The following is a 14,646-nucleotide window of genomic DNA, read 5'->3' as shown; positions in this document are numbered from 1 at the left end:
AATAATTTTCCTCATTATTATTACTTTTATTTGTTTTCATATATGGAGTAGATTTTTAGAAACAGTGCAGAACATATTGTGTGTGTCGATTACTTCGCTCATCACCGACAAACGATATTGTCGGAGCTTCCAACGACATTATCGGCGACGTGTGCAAAGTACACCGACACCGATATTATCGGGGCTTCCGCCGATTTTGTTGGTATCGTGTGCAAACACGTTTACCCAATGTCATTTATACAAGAGTTCTATATCCTATGATCACCTTGGACAGAGTTCCTCGTTTTACTTCTAACACACTGGTAGCAGTTTATACATTTGCTTCAACTAACTGCGAATCCACTAGCGGCATTACCAGTGATTTGCTGATCTTATGCCCCATATTAAAATTGAATTCTGCTTACCAGTATTATTTTCTATTGGTAATCCTTGATTTTAGGTCGTTTTCTTAATCACAAAAACAATATTGTGCAGTTAGTTTGTTCAATAATTATAGATACCAGAAACTATCATTAACCGCACATAAGATCTCAGGAAACTACTTTTGTACTGCGTTCTTCAGTGCTGTTGTTTTTTCTTGTTGGCACATATATCAATGTTTACCCTTGATGAAAGGGAGCGGATGTCCTCTAGTTTTTTTGAAGTGTTACTTAGTCTAATTGTTAGCTCGCGTCTTACGGTGGCTTAGATTTTACATAAGCTATAGATCCAAGTCTCATGTAACCTCATTACTGGAAAGGGACTCTAAAATTCAATAAACAAGCTCTTTTAAAAAGAGTTCGCATCAGTTATGCAATTCGAAGGTGGTTTGAATAAATGTAGCACGGAACGAAAATACCTGATACTGTCTCTAACATAAGAAAATCTAAACACTGCCTAACCTACATATTAACAATTGCATACCGAACGGTATACCTGTGTCAGGAATAATTACTTCGAAATTTACGCACAGTTATTTGCTGTTCTACCCGCACCATTCACACAAAAAGGCACTTCATTTAGTTCGGATTGGAGTAAATTGTCTCAAAGAAAGTGTACCAACAGCATTAGTAACGCTCTGAGACAGAAGCTTTTATCCGGATTCCATCTGTATAATGAATAATTAAAAATGGGGATTGTATTTATACGTACATTTTTCTTCTTCTTGACTTTATGCCTGGACTTCAAAAGCCGTCGTTCAATAGACTTTAAGCGTTCTTTGCTTTCTGCATATGTAAACGAACAATATTGTTAAAGAAGTGTGTATTTTTATTACATGCGACCGGAATTGAAAAATTGACTGAGAAAATATCAAATACGTTATTATTATTTAACATTTTGCTAATAATAATAATAATAATAAAATGATGTAGCCACAACACTTTATATTTTTTTTAAATTGGAGATCTTTGCCATTAAGAAAATACTTTGTAAGAACTCTTCATTTTACCTATCAAATTTTTTGTATTCTTTGGATGGGCGTCACGCAAGTGATTTAAATATTCAGTGCTGGTAGTCACAGCTTGATTTAGAGTCTATGTGAAAGCACATAGACATTAATGTTGAGAAGTTTCCATCGACAGTACGAGACTGAATAGATGTAACTGTTCGGTATTTAGATTGCAGTATCACGTGATATTCTTTAGACACGCTTATGTGGCCGTCATTTTGATCTTATGGCGATATCCGAAACATCTTATAAAATTTGCTATGATAAAAGTCAAGTTCTGGGATTCATAGTTGTGTAAGGTACATTATTTCCATGGATTTTATGCTTTTACACTTCTATTTACTATTAATTACTTCGGTCTCACTTTTCTTCCAACGAAGATCCCGGTTTAAGTCCGGGTTATAAGGTAGAAATTTTAGCTTCAAACAGAACAGTAAATACCCTAATTTGATCTTCGAACTTACCTATACGTATATTCCACAAAAATAAATTTCGTTTTACTACCTCTCAGAACTGAAATGGAAACGAAAGTAATATGTAATTAACACTGGAAGCAAATACATAAAAAAGACTTCAGGAAGCAATATTATCATTAATGACATTAAATGTTTCCTTCTGTAAAGGAAATTCAGTTGTGATGTAATTATCTGTATACATAGAGGTGAGGTAGTGAATAACAAGAAATCGATCGATATCCCAAAATTTGCACCAAGTAGTTTGCAAAAGGCGAGATCCTTACCACTTAAATCCTACGTTTTCTACGATACTTCATTGTGAAAAGAACTTCTGTCTCACCCTATTGTCGTAGGTGAAACAATATTTAAGTTATATCATTATTTTAATCATTGGTCTTCACCACTGTCCTGCACTATATTATGATTCCGCCGTAATTAATACCTCCTTTCTTTCTTGTTCATTGTGCATGCTTAGTGTTTATCATAAATAGTAATATAAGGAAAGTCCTTACCGAATATGAATTTTTGAATGTTTAAGAACTATGGAGGTATTTTTTTTTTCCTTTCCTTTGATACTGACTGAAATATACTGATGCACTAATTATTGCAGAGTAACTGGTCAAAATATCAGAATTTAATGTTTTAATATCTTTTCCTGCCACTTTTCTAACCTTTTATACTTGAGAAAAAAATGGATGTTCATGTTAAAATTTCTGTGATTAATGTTAATAAACTTATATGCTGATATTTGTACAATTTAATGCCACCATAGCAAAGAACGAATGCAAAAAATGTTCGTGTTGTAAAATTGTGCTAGTCACTAAGTTAGTTCATGATAATATTACATAATTCACAAATATTTTAACAATAATAGTGGGAAATGTTTATCACGGGGAACATGAATGCTCCTTCAAAAGCTGTTTTTTTCTTCCTAGCCTAGGAACTCATTTTTCACTAATCTAATTTAAATCACATATCGTAGAAATAAAAGGTAATATTGAGTATAATGTGTGCTCTGTTCAAATTTATTGAAGATTCAGTTACAAATAGCTACATATTTTGATCATATTGAGTAAGAACTAGATCTACTTAGTTTTAATCTGTATAGAAAATAAAATCAATTGAGAGTTACGTCGACGCATAATAAATAAAACATATAATAAATAAAACGGGAAGAGGGTGATTTAATTACAAATACTTCTAAGAAAATCACAAAATACAAAATAGAAATTGTCTCCTTAACTTAGGCAGAACGATGATTCCACATCTCTAAGAAATAAAAATTTAAAAAACTAAGCGTAAATGTATATTATATTGAACCAAGGAACTAAATTAATTTTCAAAAAAGCAATTCCAATTATACAAGATTAAGAGTTTTTTGTTCGATCTCCAGGGCCAGCGATCGTGACAAGGCAACTTCCTAGTAATTTTAGTTCTCTTAGTTTTTTTTTTTTTTTATATATATTTCATTGTAAAATAATGATTTACTATAAGAATCATAGAACAAACAAATAAAATTTATGCACTTGTCATTGCCTTGCTGAATATAGAATAGTTTAATTTCTCCTCAACCATGTCCAATTCATTGTGCGTTTTTAATGAAAGGCACTGAATTTCTCCGTCTCCAGGAACAACATTGGTTCTTACTAAGATTTAAGTATTTTCAAGACGACATATCCTGTGAAGGATTTTGTTTTTTTGTTGAAAGTACTGTATTAAGTTTCTCAACGGAATTCTTTGATGTTCGTGGGTCTTCTGCTGAAAGAATCAGAATATTAGGTATTCTTGGAGTTTCTGTTGTGATACATTGTTTTTCTACAAACCTAACCGGAATACTTTATGAAAATTTACTGGATAATTATATTCTAGCTACAGCGTTGTTTGTTAGTGATATATGAGAATTAAGTAAATAATATTTGAAAAGATACAAAAGTGAGTGACAAAGAGCACGGTATTCTTATTAGTTAAATGTTGTTTAGTAGTAACAACAGGAATTTTTAAATGTAACACCGAATATATTGTCTTACGTTTTCGAGGGAAATCGGGACACTAATAGTTCTGAACAATTTTTTATTTGGACCGATTATGTCAATCTCAGTTTCTCCAGGCAAAATTGGAAGGTCTGTAAGTTTTAGTTGTACTACTTCCTTCAGCTTCTACTATAACCAGTACAGTATTTATTTACTTGTTTCTTTTTACTTACTTTTTGTTGATTTATTTTCGCGAAGACAAAATAATTGCGATTTTCCTTAAAGTACCATAATGAAGGTATTTGTAGAAGTTTAAAATTAGGAAAGCTCATACCTACCGTAATAGTGACTGCACCAAATTTTGTAAACAATTTACGTATACAAGACATCAAAAGGTCAACATTATTTAGGAAACGCTTCAGGGTGCGAAATCATTTGAAAATGGTGGGGGGAAAGAAGTTCAGCGATCCACACTAATGCTTCGTGGAGCCTCCAAAAAGTTGAAATTTTAATGGATTATTATTATTATTATTATTACTAGTAATAATAATAATTTATGTTCAAACTAGTCGACATTATTATTTAAGAATACTTTAATGTTATTTATTCATTTAACCAAAATTGATAACATATCTACTGCACTTCGGTGCGTATGGTCCAGGGTTAGAGTCCCGTTGGACCACAGTATCCTTGTGTTTACCATCATATTGAAGACTGCATTCACGAAAATGCGGTAGAGATCTATAAGTTAGAAATAATAGTCCCTGAGAACCGATGTCCTAACCAAGCATTAGAACTACTAACTTGAAGCGCTTCACCTGGCCAGCCATAGATCCCCATGAGCAGTAGTCAGAGCATAGTTTCTATTATTTATGAAGTTCCCGTTTCTTCGCCAAGTATTTAGTATTTCAGTTTGGTCGCTCAGATATCCGGTCACTTATGTAAGTCTAAATAATACTATGTATTTATATTTTATCATTAGCAAGAATATGTATTATAAATAACAGATATGATTTCAATACAAATACTTGATAGACAACAAAAAGCCGTGCTGCCTCAGTGGTTGAGCGCTCACCTCAGGTGCATGGAATCCCTGGCTGTATTCTAGCTCGCGCCAAATTCTGCTTGTGGTATACAAACAATTGTGTGTGGGTTTTCTCGGGGTCCCTCCTTCCACTATCTTAATCCACCATTATTATCTATCTAATCATGACCGTCTTCCTTAGTTTTACTGAATATTCGTAGGACATAAACCTTAGAAAATGAAAGCACAAATACATCAACACGATTGATTTGCTTATTTAAGTTTAGTGTCCCTTTTCAGCAGCGAAGCTATGAGATGTGGACTTACAGTTTAAGGTGGAATCCGAACCACGGAATCGTTCAAATTTTTGTAAGGCGCTTCCACCGGGAATCAAACCCGGGACCCCGTGGACCAAAGATAGTGCGCGAGTGCTAGCCAGTAGACCAGCGGAGAGAGCCACAATAATACGACTAATGAATGATTGTGTTACTGTATTTATAGACCTAAAATATAGTTTGCAATAAGGTATCTTACCTTAGAGAAAAAATTTAAGATTAAACTTCATTTTCTTTCTGTGTGTAACGAGAGTTGACCATGTGACGGCTAGAAGAAGCCCACGTATGAGCAGCAGTAACAGCATCCCATAATTTTAAAGGAGATCCACTGAGTTTAATTGTTAATCAAGATTGAAAGGTACTCGCCAACATACGGTTTCTTTCGAAACTTTTAATATGAACAACACTGAATCCAGGTTCACAGGCAGCAGTTGATAATGGCACAGAACGAACTTCCCGCGTTAAGTCTTTAAGAACTTGAAAATCATTTACCGACTTAGAACTTGACTTGTACTCTCTGCATTCTGACACTGTAGAACCCCCGTTTGGTCTAGTGGCTAGCACGCTAGACTTCGGTTAACGTGGTCCCTGGTTCGATTCCCGGTGGTATACAGTTGAACGACCCAAGTGGTCGGATTCCATTATAATCAGTAGGTCCACGTCTCCTTTAGCCTAGCAGACATAACCGTGCGACGTTAAAATAAATCCAACCAAGCCATTCTAACACTGGAGTATCAGGATTTAATCCAAACAATTGAGCTTCTTTATATACTTCTACGTTACCGTATAAACCACTCATGTTATTACGATCTTTATTTTCAAACATTGAAAAGCACTTTAGCACATCATTTGAAGAAAACCTTCTTTCCACTTCTACTAAACCCTAGAGTACCTGCCCCCTTATTTGATCAAACTCACTATCATCACTCCCTGTATCAGACGCTTGTCTGCAGTGCACTAATACAAAGACTTTGGTAGACATCTTCTTTCATAAGCATTTCTCTCAGAGCTTGGATTAAAGATTCAATTCTTGCTCTATTTCATTGTACGAAACTGGTTTCTTTGCATCGTTTTAGTAATATTAGACAGAATGGACGCAATATCCAGAAGAAAACCGAGCAATAGAATGTTTTTTTCTCCAACAGTTTTTTTTTTTTTTTTTTTTTTTTTTTGTAAATACCACTGTTTAAAACTATCTCTGTTGAAATGGTCAGCATTTTCATACTCCAAAAGTAGGAATTGCATTATACAAGAAAAATATTAAAGACTGCAAACAATACATGCTCCTCATTTGAAATCCAACATATGTGAAACAATCTTTTGATTTTTAGCAGTCTTGCGGCATCTGTGACTGTCGCGATACTTTTAAGTTTTGCGGCTGTATGAAGTTCGCCTAACAAATATTCAAAATTGTGAACAGCATTCACATCAAAAACTCTTTCAGATACAAGATCCATTCGATATGCCATGTAGTGTACGCTAATTAGGCACTGGTCCACATTTCTTCTAATTTGGGCAGCAACATTTTGTTTCTCCCAGTAAACACTACACCCCATCCGAACCAAATCCAACATACTTTTCTTTAAGATTAAAAATATGCCATCTTCTGAAAACGCTTGAATAATTTTCTCTTCAAGGAATTCTGCATCGGCATTTTCTACAGGCACTAGTTTACGAAAACAACAACAATGGTTATTTCCTTCGTCCACATATGTTACATATAAAAGCAAGTGCTTATCCGCAAACTTGTTTGTAGATTCGTCAACTGTTTAAGAAATTTTACCAATTTTGCACGCAACTGGCACGCTAGAGAATAAAGGTCTCCATCTCGTCACAACCAAACAGCCGACAGTTAAACACCTGATACTTTTACAACTAAACTACGTTTTTGAAAAACAGGCACGCATTCAAATTTATTGTTTGTTTGAAAATTTTCATTATAGACCTACTTATATTTTCATATTAAGGTGACCCCCTTACATATTTTGGTGGGGGGGAAACGCAAGTATAAAATTTTTAGTGGGGGAAATCCCTCCCATCCCCCCCGGGATTTCGCACCCTGAGACGCTTTGCCTTTTCTCAGAAGTAATTAAAAAAGAGATTCTCTTTCTCATTTGTTTCGGCTAAGGAAACCGAATTTGAGACTATATTTTAAATTTAGAAATACGATACATGTATATCTTTCTTGTCTTTTTGAATACTTCATAAAATCGAGTCAAGTTTTTTTTCTGTTCTTTGTTCCGTTTCCCTTTCTTTTTTCAAATCTGGAGTAAAATTCTTACTGTAATTTTTACAGTATGTATATTCCTTAATACCTCATATTATTTTAGTACATAATCTTAACGATAAACTTGAACTGATAATATATTAGACTATCTCCTACTTTGCCCAATTTTCGATACCAAGTTGTCTTTATTTCAAGTTTTTTTTTTTTTTTTTTTTTTTTTTTTGTATGCAGGAATATCCTACATTCTTCGTAATATATTGTGGACAATATTACCATTTGTATTTGCTCCTCGTTGTATACATTTGAATGTCAACTACCTTTGTGCATTATATCTTAAATGTCTCTGTTTAGTCAGGCCGCTTTTCAGTTAGTATTCGCAAAATATTCCATCACTCTTGTCTCTAGTATTGTATTCTGAACTTTGATATACGTTCATTTAAACAACTGTTAAATTTCCTCACACCGTTGATTCAACACACTTCTTATCAAGAATGAAAATTGAAACCAGAGATCACTCTTGTTTCAGGAATATTTTGTTTTCAATTAAATGAAAACTGAGAAATAGACTACACATTTTTATATATATATTTTAGTTCCAGTCATAGCTACGACTGTCCCAGTTGATTAATTGAATTATCAATATAAAAATATTCAAGAATATCTGCTGTAATTATTTGACTGGTACTTTTGCTTATTTAATTGCTAAACTAATATTATACTTGAGCATTCTTTTGCTCAACGCTTAATATAAAATTGTAAAAGAAATTTTGCGTGAGTGTTCATTTTGTACTTAAAATTATATATATTCCGGTGTTATTTTTTACTAAAAGCGGAATATGAACCATTCATCAATTCTTGTTTTTATAAGGGAGTTCAGTAGTCATATTTTTTTTCACTTTTCTTTCTTTTTTTAATTATTAGAAATACCGGCAAATTGAAGGAAGCTTCAGCGAATGATAATGGAGATTTGCATAACTCTTGCAACTATTGCAGTAAATCGTTTCGAACGAGTTATCAACTGAAGAAACATTTAAAAATTCACACAAAAGATAAAAGATTTCCCTGTGAGCACTGTGGTAAACTGTTTAGAGAAAATTTTAATCTCAGAAAGCATTTATTAACTCACAGAGATTTGAAACCACATAAATGCGACCTTTGTGGTGAATCGTTTTGGCGGAGTGCAGACCTGTATAACCATGTATCGTACCACATAGAAGACAAACCATTTACGTGCAAGGTATGTTTCAAATCTTATTCACAAACTGAAGAACTTAATAGGCATTTATTAAGTCATAATGGTCAAAGACAATACCCGTGTGAAGATTGTCCTAAAGTATTTGCCTGCAGTTCTGACTTTCAGAAGCACGTGAAGCATCATGCAAAGAATAAACCACACACTTGCAGTGAGTGTCTTAAATCATTCGTTCAAAAGTCGCAGCTTAATTTACATTTGCTATGTCATACAGATGTTAAACCGTTCCCTTGCTTACAGTGTCCTAAGTCTTTTGGAAGCTTTTCCGGTCTGGAACGACATGTTTTATGTCATACAGGGGAGAAACCTTATAAATGTGACTACTGTAGCAGAGGATTTGCCCAGATGTGTCAGCTTAAAAGTCATATACTAATTCACACTGGTGAGAAACCTTTTCCTTGTGACTTTTGTAATAAATCATTTCGGAGTACTACTCAACGGAAAAGACACTTATTATACCATACTCAGGAAAGGCCATACGCCTGTAGTCAGTGCGATATGTTGTTTAGGCAAGCATCCCACCTTAAGAGACACATGCTAATTCACACCAATTCAAAAGAACATGAATGCAAACTATGTTCCAAAGCATTTCGAACTACATTCGAGGTTAAACGTCACATGATGTCACATACAGGTGTCAAGCCACACGCTTGCAATCATTGCAGTAAATCCTACACTAAATCTCAAGATCTGAAAAAGCATTTACTAACTCACAGTGAAGAAAAAATAAAATCATCCTAAGTGATACATAAATTATTTTGCATTGTACTTATCGAAAGTGCAAGGCTATAGGTCAATTCTGTTATGAATAATGATACTAGAAAATGGAAGTTTCTTCGAAATAAATAATTTTCAAATTAAATAGCGGTTTTTACAGTCGGACAGGCTATTTGGGTTTAGCGCGCCCTGCTGAATGAGAAACCAAGGTTTCCAGGAAAGCAAGCTCTTCGAATGGAGCGTAAAGTCAAGCAATATATATTCGAGAACGTGCTTTTTCTCGGTGAAGGAAAGAGTATTATCATTAATCATTTTTCCAATAAAATGTTCTATTAACGTCTTGGGATCCAAGGGCTAAACACACTATGTGGATAGAAAAAAAATCACACTCTATAACACCTCACAAATTATTGTAGTACTGTCGCGTGGAGAACATATTAAAATAGCAAGTGTTCATTTAATGTCATTCATGTTGCCAGCATATGCAAATATAGAAGTGGCTTCTGCAATATTGCTGTTATACATAGACCAAGAAACGGAACTTACGGGGCCATTCGACAGAACCCCAGACCCCGCCGATTTAGTATAACTTAATTAACTATTCACTGGTTCAGTCGAAGAGAGATGGTGTTTCATTCTATTGGTAGTAGAGTTGACTTTGTGATACAAGAGGAATTTCGTCCAGGTACTTTAAGTCTGGACTCTAGGAATTCTCTATGTCATTCGTGAAAACAAACGAATGAATTTGTCCTCATATATCACTCAGCACATGTTAATTAGCATATTTGTTTAATTAATCGAAGCATGATAATTTCCACTTAGCCAATACTGTAAATTCGGATTTGCGGTATCTTTGAGATTATAAGAAAGTTCATCGCTGAACCTAATTTCACTGAATGTACGTTTGCTGCAATTGCTTGCCTTCAATCCAATCATAAAACTACAATGTTCTGCTATCTTCATCATGCAATTCTTGCACATTTGATTTTATATGGATGCAGTGTGTCTGAAGATATTCTTCAAACCGGCAGAGTACCTGTAATTCCTCCACATTCTTTTGCAACATTCCTGTAGGAGCGTTATATCTGATTTGCGGTTTAGCAATGACCATTGTCAGTATCAGAGGAGTGGTTGCTGTGCGGTCGTTCTAAACGAGGATTATTTGCTACACTTCCTATTGATGTTAATCTGTAAAAGCAGCTCACGAGTAAGATGGTGCGACGGGGCAGTCTACTTGACGTTTGCGAAACTCCTCTGCTATCAGTCTTTCACTTAAGCACTTGTATGGATTAATTCCATTTCAGTTCTTGCAAGGTTCATATTCTTCACAACACAAACACTTCATGTGCTTTAGCAGCAATAGTAATTGCAGCCGTCTGCTACTTATAAGGGTAATATATCAGAACTCAAAATGACAGTGGTAGTGCCCCTGGTGGATGACTCGGTCTCTAGTTAAGAAAAGGTTGCAATTCCACCCAGAAGAAGGAGTTCTCCTATATAAAAGAACAACATAGAGATTGGAGGAACGAATGATTCGAAATGTGTAAACGTGTAACAATGAAAACTATGAACATTGCTTGTCAATCAAATCATGTGTATATCTCACACGGTAATAGAATGTTCTAGATGGTAATTGTAGTATGAAAATATTCAATTATGCATAAAAGAGTTCAAAGTAAAAATTATTAACTATATTTTAACGTAGGAATAAAGAATATAATGAAATCGCGTTTGGAATTAGCAAAATTGTTTTTCCTTTCCTGTACCATAAACGTATACGTACAACAAGGTTAATTGTTTGTAACAAGCAACATCTTAACGAAGTCGTTACATGTTGAAGTAGGATAACTTACGATACCATTTATTAATGAAATGTAACTACAGCTTAGTTTCATTGTTTTTCTTAAATATTGTATGTCCAAAATAAACGACAGTAATAAAGGAAAACAGTAACATCCTTTGCCACTGCTCTTTTGCTTAAAATGTTACGGTGACTCATTATATACTTTGCTACGCAGCACTCTAGAGGCTCGGCATTTTCAGGCAAGTTTGTGAACAGCCAAAACAAATTATGTAAGTTAGTAACAGCAACGACATTTAGCTGGAAACAGTCATTATCTAAGGATCGTTCTTTTCATTTTTCAGCTACTTTCAGTTACTTTGTAAACTGTTCAATTACCTATGGTTAATTCTCATTGAAGTGAGTCCTCTTACTTTTCATATAAGGCAAATAGATAAATTAAAATAAATTATCATGAGAATTTAATTTCCATATAGTGTTGCATTGAACATATATTTCATAAATGAGAACATGTTTTATTTTAGAAAAAAAGGGGGGCAAGAACTGTTGTTTAACCAAAATGCTCTGTTTGATTCCTTATCTCTCAAAATATCCACAATATAGCATTGCTGAGAAACAACTTCGATGTGTTCTTGATTGCCTCAGACAAAAATATTCACGCTCCCGCTAATTTTTCGCTTGATTATACGCTTTATTCGAACAACCTGCTTAACTGGGAAGATTTCTGTCTCATTTAACATAAAACGCCTTACAATTGTGAAGCCCAAATAGCTGGTGCAATTGAGAAAGTTCACGTTTTATATTGAAAATTATTTCCAAAAAAAAAAAAAAAAAAAAAAATTACTTTCTTCTCATATATTGACTGATAGATGACCTATAGTCTTAGACATTTGGTACTCTGTAGGATAAGGCGGATAGTGCATTGAAGTAACAATTTTGTTTCTGTTGGTACTGAAGTGTAAGCGATTGAATTTTTAATTTATTGTTTAGGCGTAGGCCTCTAACACGGATAATTCTTCCTCTTTGTGCTCTTCTCAAGGGAAACAAAATAGTTCCAAGAAATTGTAAAATCTGCTCAATTTAAATGGGAATATATAACCAAGATAACAGTTATCAACGGACTGATTTCTTCTTTTGTATCTTTTCTTATGAGTATGAGTTTTGACTTAGCTGTTGTTACACTAAACATTTTATGAGTTGTTCGTTATGTATGTTAATCGCACTCTGGAGTGAAGAGTTAGCAAGTGAATATATTTCTTATACCGTTTTCAGAAGTGAAAAAGAATAAGTTATTGAATCTCGTGAAGTGTAGTATTTTATCTGGTAAAGAACTTAAGTAAAAATATGAACAGTAATGCTGTTACTCAAATTCAGGTTTCTTTGGGTGGCCGCGCTGGCTCAGTAGTAGAGCGTTCACCTTTGGTGCATGGAGAGCCGGGTTCAAACCCTTGCTCTCGCCAGTTAAACTTTGTGGTGGACAAACACAGTTTGCGTTGGTTTCCTCTGGTTCTCCCAGTGGCGTAGGGAAGGGGGGCCCAGAGAGGCCGGCCCCTCCCCAAAGAGGTCCGACAATGTACTTCGGTACTTTGACGTTTGTAATTTTTTTTATATATTTTTATGTTTATATATTTCTTTGTTTGTAATGTTTCTATATGTACCTATAACAGCACTTGTCCCCCCCCCAAACACATCCTGGCTACGCTACTGGTTCTCCCGTGTCCTCCCAGTTTCTTCATTACACAATTTCATTCATTGCTTATCATCACCATCCCCTTCAGTCTAACCGGCATAAGCTTGGGACGTAAAACTCAAAATTTCATTTCATTTTTCAAATTTAGGTTTGTGTACGATGCTTTATCACAGAATAAATCATTTTTTTTTTTTTTTGAGTTATATTGAATCTATCTTCCTTATGTTTCAAAACATGAATGCATTGAATTCCATTTCAAGGACTAGCATAGTAAATTTAGCAATGAAATATACCACTGACATCTTTCGTATCGAATCACACTGCATTCTCCTCAATGTCGTAAAGTGTTTTCTTGAACTTCACATCTAGTAATAGATACATTCGAAAGTTTACTTCGTTTTATAAAACAATTTTCAATTTGTTATTTAGAAATGAACTTAATCTTTCATTTATCTTCGTTTCTTCATTCCTATTTTACTATACACTTTCTGGGAACAAGTTGTATGAAATTGAATTTTACATTACCATAATGTATAATTATATAAGGGTCAGAAAATTATATTAAAGGAAGAAAAGTGGTATTCCGTTTTGTTAAAACTTGTGTATTACACATATTGTTAAATTATCTTCTGATTTTTTTTTTTTATAAATATTTGTTGATTTAATAAATAATGCAGAATGAATGATTTAACAAATGCTTTTAATTTTGCATATGTTAAGCTGAATAACCTTACACGTAATAAAAGTGCACAAAGAACATCACGATATTAAGAATCTACAGTTATTTTTTTTTTCTCCATCAGATAAAATATTAACATGAAATTGTTTCCTTATGTGTGAATTACAGAAATTAGTTTCATTCGTTAAGCTTATCGTTCAGCTAAATCTAGCCTGCAGTCTGGATCAGCTAGTATCACAATTTATTTTTCCTATTTTCAGTTAACAAAAGTAAGGTATGTGTTGTCAAGGAAAAGCAGTTTACTTTATCCGTAAGAATTTTATTATTGTACGGGTAGGCCTATCTTTAACTCTAAAAATTTTGTCTCTTCCATGGTAATTTGAAACCACAAAATCAATAATACATAAATCGATATAATTAGAGAGAGGAACCTAATGTTGCTGGATGTGGAGACTACTGAAGCTTTTTTCTTCTGACACCGAAACTATCCTTGTTTTAAGTTTTGCTCAATCAACAATTTTTTGTTTGTACGTTTTTGTGTAGAAAATTTTGCATATGTATCTTTCACGATTTGTTGCAATTATTATTTCCCTCTTTGCATTCTTGGACAAAATGCGTTGGTAGTAAGTAGAGACAGCAGAATGCATTTCATATGTGAAACGGTTTCGAAAAAGATTACAAAATAATAATAAAAAAATATAAGCAAAAAAGAAAATTAGGCTTGACCCAATACATCTTAACTACTATACTTTCAAGATATTTTGTCGTAGCAAAATACGTTATTGCGCAAAATTGGCAATTTCCAGTAAAGGAACTGGATAGAGAAATGGGACAAAGAATGGAGTGCTCTTATCGATTTGCATAGTTATAAATGTTGCCTTTCGATATCAGTATTCTGTACATATATATAGACACACACTAAGAAAGAAAGAAAATAAAGAATAAAATAAATCATTAATTGAATCTCGAAACGATGCGGCATGCTGCAATATTTGTATGTAGGATATAAAATAAATTATTTCACCGAAGTCAGTGTGGTATGATTGGTAATGTAATAACCAACAAAT

General features: G+C 33.8%; 1 protein-coding gene across 13 annotated transcripts in view; it reads left to right on the top strand.

Moving 5' to 3' along the window:
- The window catches only part of LOC145691033 (uncharacterized), a 104,633-nt gene that overhangs the window by 24,160 nt on the left and 65,827 nt on the right, over window positions 1–14,646 (top strand). For 7 of the 13 annotated variants that reach the window (XM_081766612.1, XM_081766611.1, XM_081766615.1 and 4 more), the window contains exon 4: window positions 8,362–13,596. The exons of the other annotated variants lie outside the window; for them this stretch is intronic. In XM_081766612.1, coding sequence (XP_081622738.1) covers window positions 8,362–9,433 — 1,072 coding nt within the window. In that variant the 3' untranslated portion in view covers window positions 9,434–13,596. Of the gene's footprint in view, window positions 1–8,361; window positions 13,597–14,646 lie in introns of those variants that run through there. 13 annotated transcript variants of the gene reach the window in all.

This window comes from Thermobia domestica, chromosome 7 (genome assembly GCF_964235325.1).
Source record: "Thermobia domestica chromosome 7, izTheDome1.hap1.1, whole genome shotgun sequence".
Lineage (NCBI taxonomy): Eukaryota > Metazoa > Arthropoda > Insecta > Zygentoma > Lepismatidae > Thermobia > Thermobia domestica.
Note: the sequence above shows the minus strand (reverse complement) of the source record. Positions and strands in the feature narration are given on the sequence as shown.